Below are 13885 nucleotides of genomic sequence, written 5' to 3'. Positions count from 1 at the left end.
GCAGGTGTAAGTCAATAAACCGAAACCGTGTCAAGGAACAAGAGCCTCAAAATATAATCTAAATGTGGGAAAAGCTACCAAGTGTCAAAAATACATCAAGAAAGCCTTCTTCATTTGTACCCTGTATACACACAATCCAAAACCCTGCGCTGAAAAGTTTGTTCATTGCAACACCGTGACAAGAGGACGTCTTCTTTTTTTTTTCTTTCTTTTTTAATTTTTTTACACAAACACGTCCTGATTCAATTTACAGTTTCCCCTCGTGTCGCAGCATGGTCAAACTCTCCCTCAGCAGCTCTGGATACAGTCAAAACCAGCCTTAAATTAGGACTTACACTACCTTTAAAAAAAAAAAAACACTTTAAAAAAAAAAAAAAAGTTCCCTCATAATTCGAGGAACTTATTTTTTGGCCCAGTGGCTGTCAAGTGAAGGCGTGTTTTTTTTTTAATCAGCACAATGTCTGATTTTAGGGTTTCTACTTGCTGCGGATTATCTCTTGAATTGTTGTCAGACTTTGTCTTGTTTTTGGCGATTACTTTTTTACAGCAGCAGAGTTTTTTTAAATGGAACAAATGAGAGAGAGAGAGAGAGAGAGAGTAATGAGTGTGAGCAGGAACGGCACTGTGTCATAGTTAAGTCTAAAGAAAAAAACAAGAGAGCGAGAGAGCAGAAGAAGTAGTCACACCTTCAGGGAATCCACATCTACATTATCTAAATAATGATAAGAGGGATGCTGTTTCAGCCCAGATAACAGCTCTGATGAGGTAACGTCATCATTTTCATGTTTGTCTTTTAGGTTTGAGATACTGCAAGTAAGGAAGAGCACATGTTTGTCTGATAGGACTCCAGAGGTCCAGTAAAATCAGTGGGCAAATTATTCTATATACATGACACTTGCAACAGTGTTCATTTGTTCTTGTTGTTTGATCGGGGATTTTTACAACACAAGAATGTCATTAAAAACTAGATTTATCAATAAATGTCCTCTGATTATATCATCTGCACTCAACTTTCACACAAAGCAAGTGGCTGCTTGATCGTGGACATGGGTAAAGAAAATGGACACCAGGGTTTGAAGTGGAAACATCTCAGGGTGTGAAGGTTTTTTTTTTTTTTTTTTTTTGCTTTGTTTGTTGTTGTTGTTTTTTTTTTTTTTGGCTAAACCTCAACTTGACAACGCCAAACAAAAGAGTAAGTGAGTGCTTACATTGTGGCTGAAGTGTTAGGCACTGCAAAAGAAAGAAAGAAAATAAAAGACAACAAAATACTTTTTTTTTTTTTGTCTTATAAACACAGTAAGGCAATTTGATTATGGCTGACTGATAGCAGTAAGAGTTTCCGGTCTGTCGTCTGTAAAGTTCAACATATTCACAATTTGGACTCAGGAGAGAAACAACACCTTTGTTTTTTTTTTCTGTGTTCACAACCCATTTTCAGATTATCTGTGTAAAAACAGCTACAATCAAAAATGAGGCACTTTATAAAAGAGTATATAGATTTCTAGGCTATGTAGTTCTTCATCATTATATGTATACTGTATATTTGATATAGCATTGTAATGTGTCACTTTATGAACTTTATTGTTCACTGAAAACAGACTACAGTATATGTACTATAGTTTCTGTAGTTCTACAAGTATACTGTCATGTATACTGTATTATCATGTACAGGTAGAATAAAAAAGATCAGCTGCCCAAAAGCATTTACACTCTGACAACACTTTCATCAGAAGTGTGCTGCTACGTTATTGGTTCAAACCGCATCAAAGTCACATTTCATGTGTAAGCCATCAACTCAAAGGGCCCTCACATTTTATTTAAACTAAAATTAAATGAAAAAGAGAGTTTAAAAATGTTTTCAATTCAAACGGGATAACATGTTTCTTTTTGTGTGTTTACTTTAATAATAATGAAATCATCATCAGCTGCATGGATGAATGTCTTCACATGTTAGGTTACAGTTAGGGACTGTACTATTTCATGTTTTTGTTCTTTGTTGGGGGATATTTTCTTGGAGAGCCCGGGACTAACTTTAACTTTTTCGTCCTTGTCCACCTATAACATGTATTAATGGTCGACTGTATTTCTCCCATGATGCAAGTTTTCATTTCCATATTTGACACAGTTTGAAACAGCTGTCCCCAACAGGACCGGTCATGGGACTCAAGTATTTTGTCAGTGATTTAACATCATGTGCCACGTTTCGGCTTTATCTGATCAACGGTTTTTAAATGGTAAAATGTGCTCAGAGGAGAAGTCAGGAAACTGCTGAACGTGGTGGTTCAAATATCTACCAGGTAGCTTCCTGTTTAAAAAAAAAAAGAAAAAGTATTCACTATTTTGTACAGAAGCGTTTTACAATCACTTGTGAAAATGAAGTCTGCAGTTTTTCTGAATTAATGACATGACTATATTTTTAAACATGTTTATCCTGAGTTAACACTTAAATCATCGTAGCATCAAATTGACGACTTAACCATCTAGTTAATTCAGAAAAACAGAGGCGATTAATCGTTTTTACGTGAATGCAGTTTTTTCCATGTTTGCAATAAAAACAATCTTTTCTTTTTCTGGAAATAAAAGTTTTCATTTAATGTAAACTGCTCAGTTTAGTTTGAACACTGAGACCGATCATTTCTCCACAGCCCACAAATGTTATTTCTTTTCTAAACTGCAGTATTCAGCTTCCCTCACTTACAAGCCAACGAGTCTGTTATCAGGTCCCTTCAGCGCCTCTCACTGAGGACATTTACATACAGAGTCTAATTATTCTCCTTATTGCCTGTTGTAGACATTTAGATTATGCTGTTTACATGCATAGTGCAGGAATGTTTCGGTAATTTAGTCATTTTTATGCGATGTTGCGTTCAGTCATGATCGCATAAATGCACATTATGTATCTGTACGCTTGATCATGTGACATCATTTCTCCGACTGGTGTCATGTTGTATTTCAGCTACGGTTTTCATGTGGCATTTTATGCAGCATCGTAGCTGCAGCTCAGACAATTAGTATGACTATTTCATCTGTTATTTTAAAATGCAAAATAGTGAAGAAAGAATTCATATCTACTGTAAGAGTAGATTCATTTTTCATCAAACCTTGAGGTGAGTTCTCCTAAAGCGTCACTGACTCGGCTTTCTTTCAGGCTCAGTTTGAGAAGCAGCCCGTGGACACGACAGGACATGTTTAGTTTGTAGATAATCAAAGCGGGGGACTGTGTAAACATATTTCCTGTGTGAGTGCACATCTGGAGCTTTAGGGATTACACATCATTCTGAGAGGAAAAACACAGAATTACAATATGACCATTTTGAGAGGATGAAAAGTAAAAGCTTCTGTTCTCATGGCTCAGCTATACGACCCAAAGATAAACTGGGAGCACAGAAAGCATCTGAAAATGAAATTGTAATCAAATCGCCTGATATCCAATTTAATACGGTTTAGGCTCCCGTGGATTTCACAAGGATTGCGTATAATGTGTTTTCTCACAATCGTTTTGTCCCCGTGTGACCGGAAAAACATCAAATCTAACTTGACACATATGACGTAACTTATTTTAAAAGTTCATAATTTAGCATTGGTTTTAGTATTTTTTAAGTTTCCTAGTAGCACAAGAAACGTTGTCAGAAAGACTAAAGGCTTTTGGGCAACTGTTTATAATAAATCAAATATGTTTACAGTGACAGCATGTATGAGTGTATGCAACCTTCAAAGCCGTATATCATTCTTATTTTGGCCCAAAATGACCCCTGATGAGCGATTAACTTGTACAGTATGGACAAAAGATGACTTGAGGATGAGCTGAAAGCATTAAATGTCGCTGTAGGAGCAGCTGAGTCTTAATTTATGAGAGTTCAAAAGATTAGATAAGATCAATTCAAACAACACTGATAGACTTTATTTGACCTTTGTCCAATTCCCTGAAAGCCTTGTTAATTTATACCTTCACCTGTTTGACTGTTTGTGTTGCTGAGTTCAGGCGAATCAAGAAAAATGAAGATTTAGTGATTGTCTCCATGGCAACGAGCGTCACACACAATCACAAATCATCTTTTGTCCATACTGCGCTTAAACGATGATCAGAAGTCATTTCTATTCAAAGCCAGACAAAAACAGAATCTTTTTCTTACCCCTCGTGTGGGTTTGTTTGTGTGTGTGTGTGTGTTAGTGTGTGTGTGTTTGTGTGTGTTTGGCACACGTTTGGTTGAGAGAAAACAGCAGACGGGGGATGGGATGAGTTTTCCAGGGTTTCCAGTGTTCAGACTTCAGTGAACAGTTCTGTTGTGGCAACAGAGCGGGCCGTCCCCTCACAGAGCGAGCGTGGAGAGATCAACAATCTGGAGGAAAAAGACACAGAAGAAGGCAGGAGTTGAAATCATTATATTTGACGGAGGGGTTTCTTTTTTCTTCTTCTGTGTTTTATAAGCGGTTAATAATTATTGTAGTTTACTTCATATTTCACAGAGAATCTAGCCTCAGTCTCCCCGAAACAAAACCTTGACAAAGTAACGCAGTTCAAACTCGATTCAATGTCCTTTAAACTCATTTATCGAATGGAAAGCTCCTGCTGCAGGCTGCTTGTGTAAATATCTCATGATGATGAGCGTTATCTTCCTGAATTGGATCCTCTGATGCACACAGTTTTAGATGTCAACAGTTTGTGTTGTCTTTGCGTCAAGACTTATCAGTTTGAAGGGATTGTTTGAATTCTTCTTCCAGTCTGCCACCTCAACAACACAGAGAGGTCGCTGCTACAAAGGTTGCTTTTTCTCTCTGGAGGAGACACAAGAGAGGAGTTGTTTGATGATATAACTTAATCAGGGAACGACTGTTTGGACACTGAGGGTAAGCGTAGACAGGAGAGCTGATAAATCAGCCTGTTGTTGGAGCACATCTGAGACAGTATGAGCGCTCGCCTGACGCACTTTCAGGGTCAAATGATTACCCGCAAAACAAAAACCAACAGATATTTACACTATATTCACTTGTACAGGCGGCAGTAGCTCAGTCTGTAGGGACTTGGGTTGGGAACAGGAGGGTCACTGATTAAAGTCCCGGTGTGGACCTAGTAGAGGTGGGGTAAAAAATGTATACAGTACAGTATCAGGATATTTTGTGTGGCGATATTATATCGTCTCACGGCGGCCAAGAATCCATTCATGTTAAAGTTCAATTAGACTGAAATACAAATAAAAAGACTGAAGTGAGAGGAACAGACTGAGAATTTTATCTTATCTTAGTTCTTGATTTACTTAATCGTAGTATATTGTATCGCAATTCTCAGCACTTTGCAAAATGTTAAAAATCACAGTAGAATCGTATCCTGTCTCGAGTATCGCGATAATATCGTATCGTGATAATATCGTATCGTGGGGACTCGGGTGATTCCTAGGACACAGCCTGGGAATTGGTCTGGTAGCTAGAGAGGTGCCAGTTTTACTTCTTGAGCACTGCTGAAGTCCAGATATCCATTTTGACAGTTTCTTACTGTCTTCCCTTACGTCGCAGACTCACTCCTCACAACTGTTCACTTCTGACTCTTTGTGTTTCTCCGAGTGAATCAATTACAGACAGGCTAATTAAGAACAGCAAACAGTCAGCAGGATTTAACTTCTTGTATCTCTAAATCAGACTTTGTGCTCAGGCAGTCAAATAATCATCTTTCAGTGTCAGCTACAAATAAGCCTGTTAATCTAATTCTTACGCTCATGTTACTTCAGCGTCTCTACTGGAAGTGTAATCTTAAATAGTTGTGGTTATGTGATAGCCGCAGAATCGTTGGAGTCTGTTTATTTGAGCGTGTACACACAGCAGTGCCGTCCCTGTAAGATTCATACACTGACTTCAGTTGTTATAATATTGCTGCTGAGATGAACAGCGTTTGCAGCCAATGGAAGGAGTCAAACTCGACCGCTAATCGACGTCGAAATAAATGAAATGAAAGAGTAATTTACGGAACATAACGGAGTGAAATGCATAAATAAGCTACCCGCCGATGAAATAATAAGGGAATTGTTGTGATTATACACGCACAGATTGAAAAGCATTAGCATATCAATCATGTAAATGTTGTAGCCGCTCTGAATAAATAAATAAGGTGCACAAGTTGTTTGTTCCATTTAGTCGTGTGATTAGTATTTAAATTAACCTGCTTATCTACATTTTTACACTGTTTTATTTCTTACGCACTTCCATGTAAATCCATTAAAAACGCACTCCAGCCGACAATATTAACCACCAAATAAAGGTGCAATAAGGGAACCCTCGGAGCCTACAGCCGACAGCACACCCACACATGAACATAAACACCTTGCCTGTGTTCTGTCCCCTTCTACCTCCGTTTATGTGAAATGGCTCATTACCAGCAGACAAATCAATTGGCTTTGCTCTCTGAACACCCACTTGTGATAATAAGAGACTCTACAGAAATCCCACAGCTGAAACACGGTGCTGCCCTCCAGCTTGAAGCGAAGGTACACATCAGTAAAAGGGATGGAAAAAAAAAGGAGAGTGAAAAGGAGCCACTAAGACCCAGACAGGAGTTTTGTCTGTGGATTATGCACATCACGTTAAAAGCTTACATGCAGCTAACAAGCGGTGATTATAGAGTTGTTTCATACACATGAGATATTCTACTCTCACTTGTTTTTCTAAATGAGTGACGATATGCAACGTGTGATTATTGACATGAGCAGTTCACCAGCGGTTCATCTTCTTGATTCAGCTCGGATTTTTTTCTTTTCTTTTTTTTTATCAGATTTTCTCAGAGTTAGGGAAATCATACAGCTTCACAGTCCACAAACAAATCATCATTAAGGACTGAGAAAGTTACATATATACAGTTCCAGTCAAAAGTTTGGACACACCTGATTGAAATGCATGTTATTATGTTAAAGACGTTTTGATCTAAAGGCTTATGCTTAAATGTTTGACATGAGTTTCTTTTTATATATAAATAGAAATAGTGAATCTGATGCCTACGTATGTATGCATTTCTTTCCAAAACAAAAATTATTGTTTTAATATCTATTATTATTCTAAAATGTGGAAAATAGTAAAATAAAGAAAGAAAGTAGGTGTGCCCTAGATACAGCTTACAGTAGCTTTATTATAATAATATAATACACTGTTATATAGTGTTACTGTTGTGTGTCCAAACATTTAACCGGTGGTGTATATGTATTTGGAACAGCACAATTCTTGCTTAAATAAGAGTGAAACATTAAATCATGATCACAGGATGGCAGATTGTTGATTGTTCTCGTGTTTGTTTCAGTTCTAATGACAATCCATTACATTGTAAAAAGAAAACGTGAATATTATCAGCATGTTTTGCATTGAACAAATTTGAACATATAAAAAACAAGGGCTGCAACTAATAATTGATTTAATTGTCTTTTCTCTTTATTTCTCTAAGGTGAAGTCTTTCATTCCCTGTCCATCCAATCATCAGAGGAAGAGCAGAAGACATGTTTATGACAGAAATAAAAGTCAAGGAAAAGAAGATATTGTTGCAGTGCTTCTGAGAATTAACTTGTTCTAGACAAAGAAATGCCGCCAAAATGTTTGCCATGGTAACTTAAATGTCAAACAATCAGTTTAGCCTTGTAAAGAGGCAAATATAAGACACTTGAGTTCTGTTTGCTTGGAGACGACCAGTGTGTTTTTAACTCCTCACGATCACATATCCTTTTCATTTTCAATTTCAGAACTCACATCAAAATCAGTTCTGTCATATTTCTGAATAAAAAATAGAAATACTTATAATAATAATAATAATAATAATAACATTATTACAGTTTTTCAAGTATTATTTGTTTGGATCCATTTTAAGTAGCCCTGTTAAAATGGTTTTTCCCTTATGCAAAACTTGTCAAAAGATGAATTATTCATTATTTTGTCACAAAAACGGGCCTCAGTCAGGTCTGACATGGTACAAAATGTTCTTCACCCACCCTTTGTATTAAAGCTGTTCTAGCAGAAGTTGATCTGCATTACCAGTTTCTCTTACCTTGACCATCTTTTCTGCCGCTCTGGTGTGCTCTCAGCTCCTCTGACTTATAGAAATCAATACTGGCATAAGTGTTGAGGCTTGAGCCAGCGCTGCTGCCCATTGCGCTTCCTCCGATGTTGTAGGCGGCGGAGGTGCGATCCACTCCTGCTTGAGGGTTCTCCTTAACGGCCAAGTCAAGGTCAATATAGTTAAGGCCTTGTTCAGCAGATGAGGTGGAGGCTTGTGGTGGAGGTGTGGCAGATAGACCAGCTGCCTGTCTGCTCTCCCACGGTGAGCAATCCAAACCGTGCCGATGGCCCGCTGCCTGGCTGCCCTCCGGGAAGAGGGAGGTAGAAGAGGGTGGGTGGCGTGGATGGGAGGGAGGGGAGCTAAAAGTCTCCGAGCGGTGGCTCTGCCGGCCCTGCTGGTCACCTCGGACCAACCTGCTGGGAGACTGGAAGGACTTGACTGGAGAAAAGCCCGAGCCCGTCTCCTGCTCCATGGATAAGGGCTGACCCGAGTGGATGGCAGGTCTCGCTGAATTGCTGGGATCTGAACCTTTGCTGTCCGTGAATGTTGGAGGGGGGTCTGTTGGCAACGCCGCCACCTTCACCTTTGTTCTGTGACCGCTATTGCCCTCCGCCGACGAAGGAGAAGACGAGCGTCGCTCATGTCGGGACTTTGGGGCAACGGCCGGTGGGCCCTGTGGGGTGCTGAACGCGGCTCTAACAGGAGTCAGTGGCACGGAGGGCTTCCCTAAGTCCATGCTGACGTACTCTGCAGAGGTGGACAAGGGTGCCGAGAAGCTGCGAGGGAGGACGCAGGGATTATCATGGTGGAGAAGCGGTTGGTTTATAGGCCTGAGCGTCCCGTGGATCACAGGTTGTCCGTGTTTGGATCCCGCGTGTCTTCCTCTGTCGTACTTGTTGTCCTCCTTGAACACAATACTCACATACTCACCAACGTTTGGAGACGCCGACGGCAGCAGGTTCTCCTTCACCCTGGGCAGAGTGTTTGCCTTGGCAATGTCTGAAGACATGCTCAGCGGGCGACCCCTCCTCTGTTGCTTCGGGCTCTTACTGCTCGAGCCGCGTTTTGGATGGTGACGCCCGTCTTTTGTGCCCGCCCCCACGCCCTTGATCTCTGCGCCGGTCCTTAATAAACTCAACCCCCTCCCTGCGGACGTGGACTTGTCTTCCAGGCTTTCACTGCTGGCCGAGCTGGAGGAGAACGAAGAGGAAGACATGGAGAGTTGGCAGCCACCTGTGGAGCCCACTAAGATTTTGTTTCTCTTGCTGTATCCCAACCCCCCTCCCCTCCCAGCGGCCTCATGCCCACCGCTGTCCTTTTTCGCCTCCCCTTTGTTCAAGTCTTCCTCGAAGCGCGTGTACAGAGTGTGCTGATATGCTCGTGGCAGGGAGAAGTAGGAGTTGAACATTTTTGGTTGGAGTTGGTGCTGTTCAGGGTGGGAGGGCGGTGTGCTGCAGGCGGAGCGGCTGCAGACGGGCGAGATGTTCATGTAGTCACTAGCGGAGCGGCTCTCCACGCTGCCCCTGCCGTCCCACATGCCCAGCCCGTGCAGGTCTGTGGAGCTGCTGCTGTTTGGAGACATGACCATGTAGCCCTCGGTGCTCGGCTGGCGGATGTGCTGAGGAGGGGACACGCTGTTGTTGGGGGTCATGGCCATGTACTCGTCATCTGCCCCGGGTTTAGCGCTGGAGTCGGACATGCCGATTGAGAGAGAGAGCGACACGGGAGGAGACGTCACTCCAGGCAACATGGACATGTAACCGGTGTCCACACCCGCTCCGGGGTCAACCTCTCCCCGGCTTTTGTCGGCCCTCTTCCTCATATCAACACCGCCCGCGAGAGCTCCCGAGCTGTGGTGCGAATCAGCTCTCCCCCGGTTAGCGCTCCGTGACATGATGGCATATTCTTCGTCATCCTCATCGTCTTCATCTTTCCTATGGGGAATCAGTCTCTCATGGGCCGCCAAAGGAAGGGAAGCCCTCTTACTCAGCAGCCTGCGTTCTGCCTCAGATTCCCTACTGGATGCACGCCTCAGAATCCGGCGACCTTTTGAGCGATGGTGGGAACCAAGGAGGCCCTCCCGCTGTCCCATTACTATGTAGCTGGAGGAGCCTTCCCCGTGGGCATGATGTCCAGAGAGGCTGGGAACGAGCAGAGAGTGTTCCCCGGGACTGGAGCCGTATTCATCTGAGGAGCCGTAGTCGCTCGGTGAACCTGAAACAGAAACTCTCTGAGAAACACGAGGATAAGAGCAGACAGTCATGCCTCCCACCGCCGCTCCCACCAGGCCACACTCGGAGCCGTGACCCGAGCTGGAGGATAGACTCGGCGCAGGGGAGGGGGCGGGGTTAGGCGTGTAACGCGCAAGGCTGAGGGTTATCTTAGCAGGGGTTGGGGCCCTGGTGGGCTTGGGCCTTAGCGTCGGTGTAGTCGAGCAGGAGCCGTTAAGACTCGGGCTTGAGCTCGCCCACGTCCCTTTCGCGCTCGCTCCGCTCTCCTCCGACCGGGCGCCGATGCTGGCGGTCCGCGCCCTCGGGAAGCCGTGGCGCGACGTGGGTGAAGTGCTTGTGCTGCTGCCTCCTCCTGGGGTCTCCGTGCGGGCTCGCCTGGAGAAGCCCACCTGGCTCGGCGGCAGGTTGGGGTGATGGCGACGGCTGGGCACGCTGATGGGATTAGAAGCAGTACCACCTCCACACGATGTCCCTACAGACTGAGATTTACTGCGCTGACGGAACTCCTCGCTCAGGGCCTTCATGGCCTCCAGCAGGGTTTCATGCATGTTCTGAGCGACAACCGAGTCATCCACCTGCATCCAGAACTCTCCGGGCCCGGTTATCGCAGAGCGACCCACCTCGATGAAGAAAAAGTTCTCCGAGTGGCCACACCTGCGAACATTCATCAGCTGCAACACCACAGATGCCACGTCGGAGTTGAGTTTGACGAAGTTGACCGTCTTGTCGGTGAGGCACAGCCGGTATATGCCCACTAAGTTCCTGGCATGTCCAAGACCTTTGGGCCAAACCTTGACCTGCCATACTTCCTTGAAGGTTGGAACAGGAGACGGCGAGCTACACTCTCCACTACTGCCATAGTCTTCGGGAGTCTTACCTAAAGAACGAAGGAGAAATAATTACTAAATGAATAATACTGAGGAAAGCAAACACATCATTAATATGAAGAAACACCCAAATGGACTATACATTTTAATTAAATGCAAAACTTGTTGAAATATTAAATAAAAACATCATGGCAAACCAGAATAGGTGACAAATGTCAAGAAATTATTTGTTCCTCTATCAATAAAAAAAACTGCTCCATGCATCATAACTCATCAACATAACTCTAGAATCATTTAGGTCTTAGAAGGATTAAAATACTTTTAATAAAAATCTGTAATGCTTCATAATTAAATAATAGTTCAATAACAGAAGACATTTCAACTTTTAAACTTTAGCCTGAGCTGCATACATATATCAAACTGTATTTTGCACCTGTATATTTGCACACTTGACTGCTTTTTTTTAATCATAATTCTTTATTTATCTATCATACTATGCACTGGCAGTGCTAGTATTTTGAGTAACAGCTACTTATGCACATGGACCATCCATACCACTTTTTTTTATCCTGGCTATGTATTGTGGGCTCATGTTTTTTGTATGGGTGGGATATGTATGTATGTATGTGTTGTGTTGTGTTGTGTGTTTATATGTATACTGGCTGCTGGAACACCTAAATTTCCCTGCTGGGATGAATAAAGTATATCTTATCTTTATGTTAATTTATTGTATATCAGTCCAATGCCAATCACATTAAAGGTTTTTTTTATTTATTAAAATCTAATTAAAAAATGTGTTAACTTAATATTCAGTCCATGTCACATTTACTAAATAACTAACAGTTGTAGAGTAGTGTTTTTCTGCCTCCCTTAGTAAAACATTTCGTGTATTAAAGGCGACCCCCATAGGAATCATTATAACCTGCTGTAATTAACCATCTTCCAGTCTCCCTTATTCACGTTACAGGTTCGCAATGAAATAAATTAAGCATATTGTGGCGACATCAACTTAACAAAATGGGGGTCTGTTCTCTGTTCTCTAGTGTGAATCTATTCAGGGCTCCGCTACATGAAAACAGTCAAGCTGGGCAAGCCCTACTCAGTCCCTACTAACTGAAACGAGGGGAGGAGGGGGGGGGGTGGTGGTGTTCGGCTCCAGCATAAGGATAACAACGTAAACACGAGGATACCCAACAGAAACACATTTTTTTTTTCAGTGTGAGCGCACTGACGATGCCCTCTCTTCCCTAACACAACCAGCAGCAGCAGCAGCAGCAGCAGCATCGTGCAACACAAATGTGGGTTAGACGAGCGGCAGTCAGCGCTGTGCAGAAAAACAAAAACACAGGCTTCAGCGGAGTGCACCACGATAGGCTACTACTATATGATGCATCCGTCGGATGGTTGCTATATGCCCACTGCGCCATGCAAAAATACACCGTCGTATTACATTGGCTGCATTTTAGACAGAAACGACGACCGTCTTCATGTTATTATTGCTTTAGATGCAACTTGATGCATAAAAAAAATGCAATTTGATGGCTAAAAAAAAAAAAAAAAGATCCTCAGGTTATAACTGTAATGTACTGAGATTGTGCAGCACAAACACAGCACATGCCGCCCATAGCGTGTTGGTTGGTGTACCCCGTTCAGCAGGATCCACCTGCCTCTTGCTGTAAAACACCAATTTGCATCAGTGTAACTGTTTTCTCATTTTTCCAATTAAAGGATAAAATAGACTTACATTCAAATTTCAAATAATTTGAGCAGGTGATATGCAATAAACAATCAGGACTGGCCGGGCCAAATAGTAAATGGAGAACAAACAGCCTACGGCAGGATAGGCCTGATGCAGAAACAGACACTGGGAATCACATCACATTTCTCATGTCTTACAGTTGCACTGGAGGTCCAGCATCGCTTGGTACCACTCATTCTGGATCTCCTCGCTGTCTGCAGCGATGGCAAAGCTCTCGCTGCGGGTATAAAGGACGATCATGTGCTTGTTTTTGGAATCTGCCCGCTTGTTGATGTTGAAGCATGTCTCCAGGCTCAGGACTTTTTTGGGCACAGGTGATTTACTGCGGAATTTCTTCTCGTTTTCGTAATACTCCAGCCGAGCAGGACCATGCTCCGAGGCCGCCCTCAGCACGAAGAACCGCCGGTGCATTGATTTATGCTTGCGGAGATAGCCGCTTTTCTGCACGTCTTCATAGTTCTGCGGCTCAGCTGCTTGGTTTTCCATTGCCCGGGCAGGGTGATAAATATTATAAGCCCCAAAATCGAATGAACAAATATCTAAGTTCGAGTTCTTAATCCATTGCAGCTACATCCCTCGTCCTCCCCATGTCCACATTTAAGTGTCCAGCATATGAGCGAAGAAGGCTCAGGATGGATGTATCAGCCAAACCATGTTTTGGAGCTCGTCTCATCCTCTGAATCCAGCAGCTGCAGGAGGATCCGCGCACCGAGCCGTGCACAGCGTCCACCGCTGCTCGACCCCGCAGCCCAGCCCAGTCCTGCCCGATCAGGTCCAACCACGATGCGGTTCAGCTGCTTCAGGACGTCTCCTCCACCTGTCTGAGGTTGCCCACTGTCAGTCTTACCGACCACGGTCAAGCCACGCAGAGTAATAACACAACTTCCGGCGGTGATTTTCAAAATAAGACACGTGTTGAACTGAATAAATGGTAAATGGTAAATGGACTTGAGTTTATAAAGCGCTTTTACACCGCCTGTCACACCCACCCATTCACACCCATTCACACACTGATGGTAGTGATCGCTATGTAGTATCATCA

General features: G+C 43.1%; 1 protein-coding gene across 1 annotated transcript; it reads right to left on the bottom strand.

Annotated features, from left to right (window-relative positions):
* Nucleotides 1-191: 191 nt before the first annotated feature.
* On the bottom strand, nucleotides 192-13684 carry si:ch211-284e13.4 (insulin receptor substrate 1-B). Its single transcript, XM_020646201.3, has 3 exons — nucleotides 12981-13684; nucleotides 8015-11134; nucleotides 192-4340 (listed from the first exon to the last, which is right to left on the bottom strand). Exons 1-3 carry the CDS (start codon nucleotides 13327-13329, stop codon nucleotides 4333-4335), a joined length of 3477 nt encoding a protein of 1158 aa, XP_020501857.2. The 5' UTR covers nucleotides 13330-13684; the 3' UTR covers nucleotides 192-4332.
* Between the last annotated feature and the right edge of the window lie 201 nt (nucleotides 13685-13885).

Source organism: Labrus bergylta, chromosome 14 (assembly GCF_963930695.1).
Source record: "Labrus bergylta chromosome 14, fLabBer1.1, whole genome shotgun sequence".
Classification (NCBI taxonomy): Eukaryota; Metazoa; Chordata; class Actinopteri; order Labriformes; family Labridae; genus Labrus; species Labrus bergylta.
This window is presented reverse-complemented; position numbering and strand designations above follow the sequence as displayed.

Excerpts from the sequence above, each read along its gene's own strand:
- si:ch211-284e13.4 (XM_020646201.3), bottom strand. The coding sequence starts at position 13,329 with ATGGAAAACCAAGCAGCTGAGCCGCAGAACTATGAAGACGTGCAGAAA. Across the intron at positions 11,135-12,980 it reads GCTGGACCTCCAGTGCAACT|GTAAGACTCCCGAAGACTAT; the intron begins GTAAGACATGAG and ends TTCGTTCTTTAG.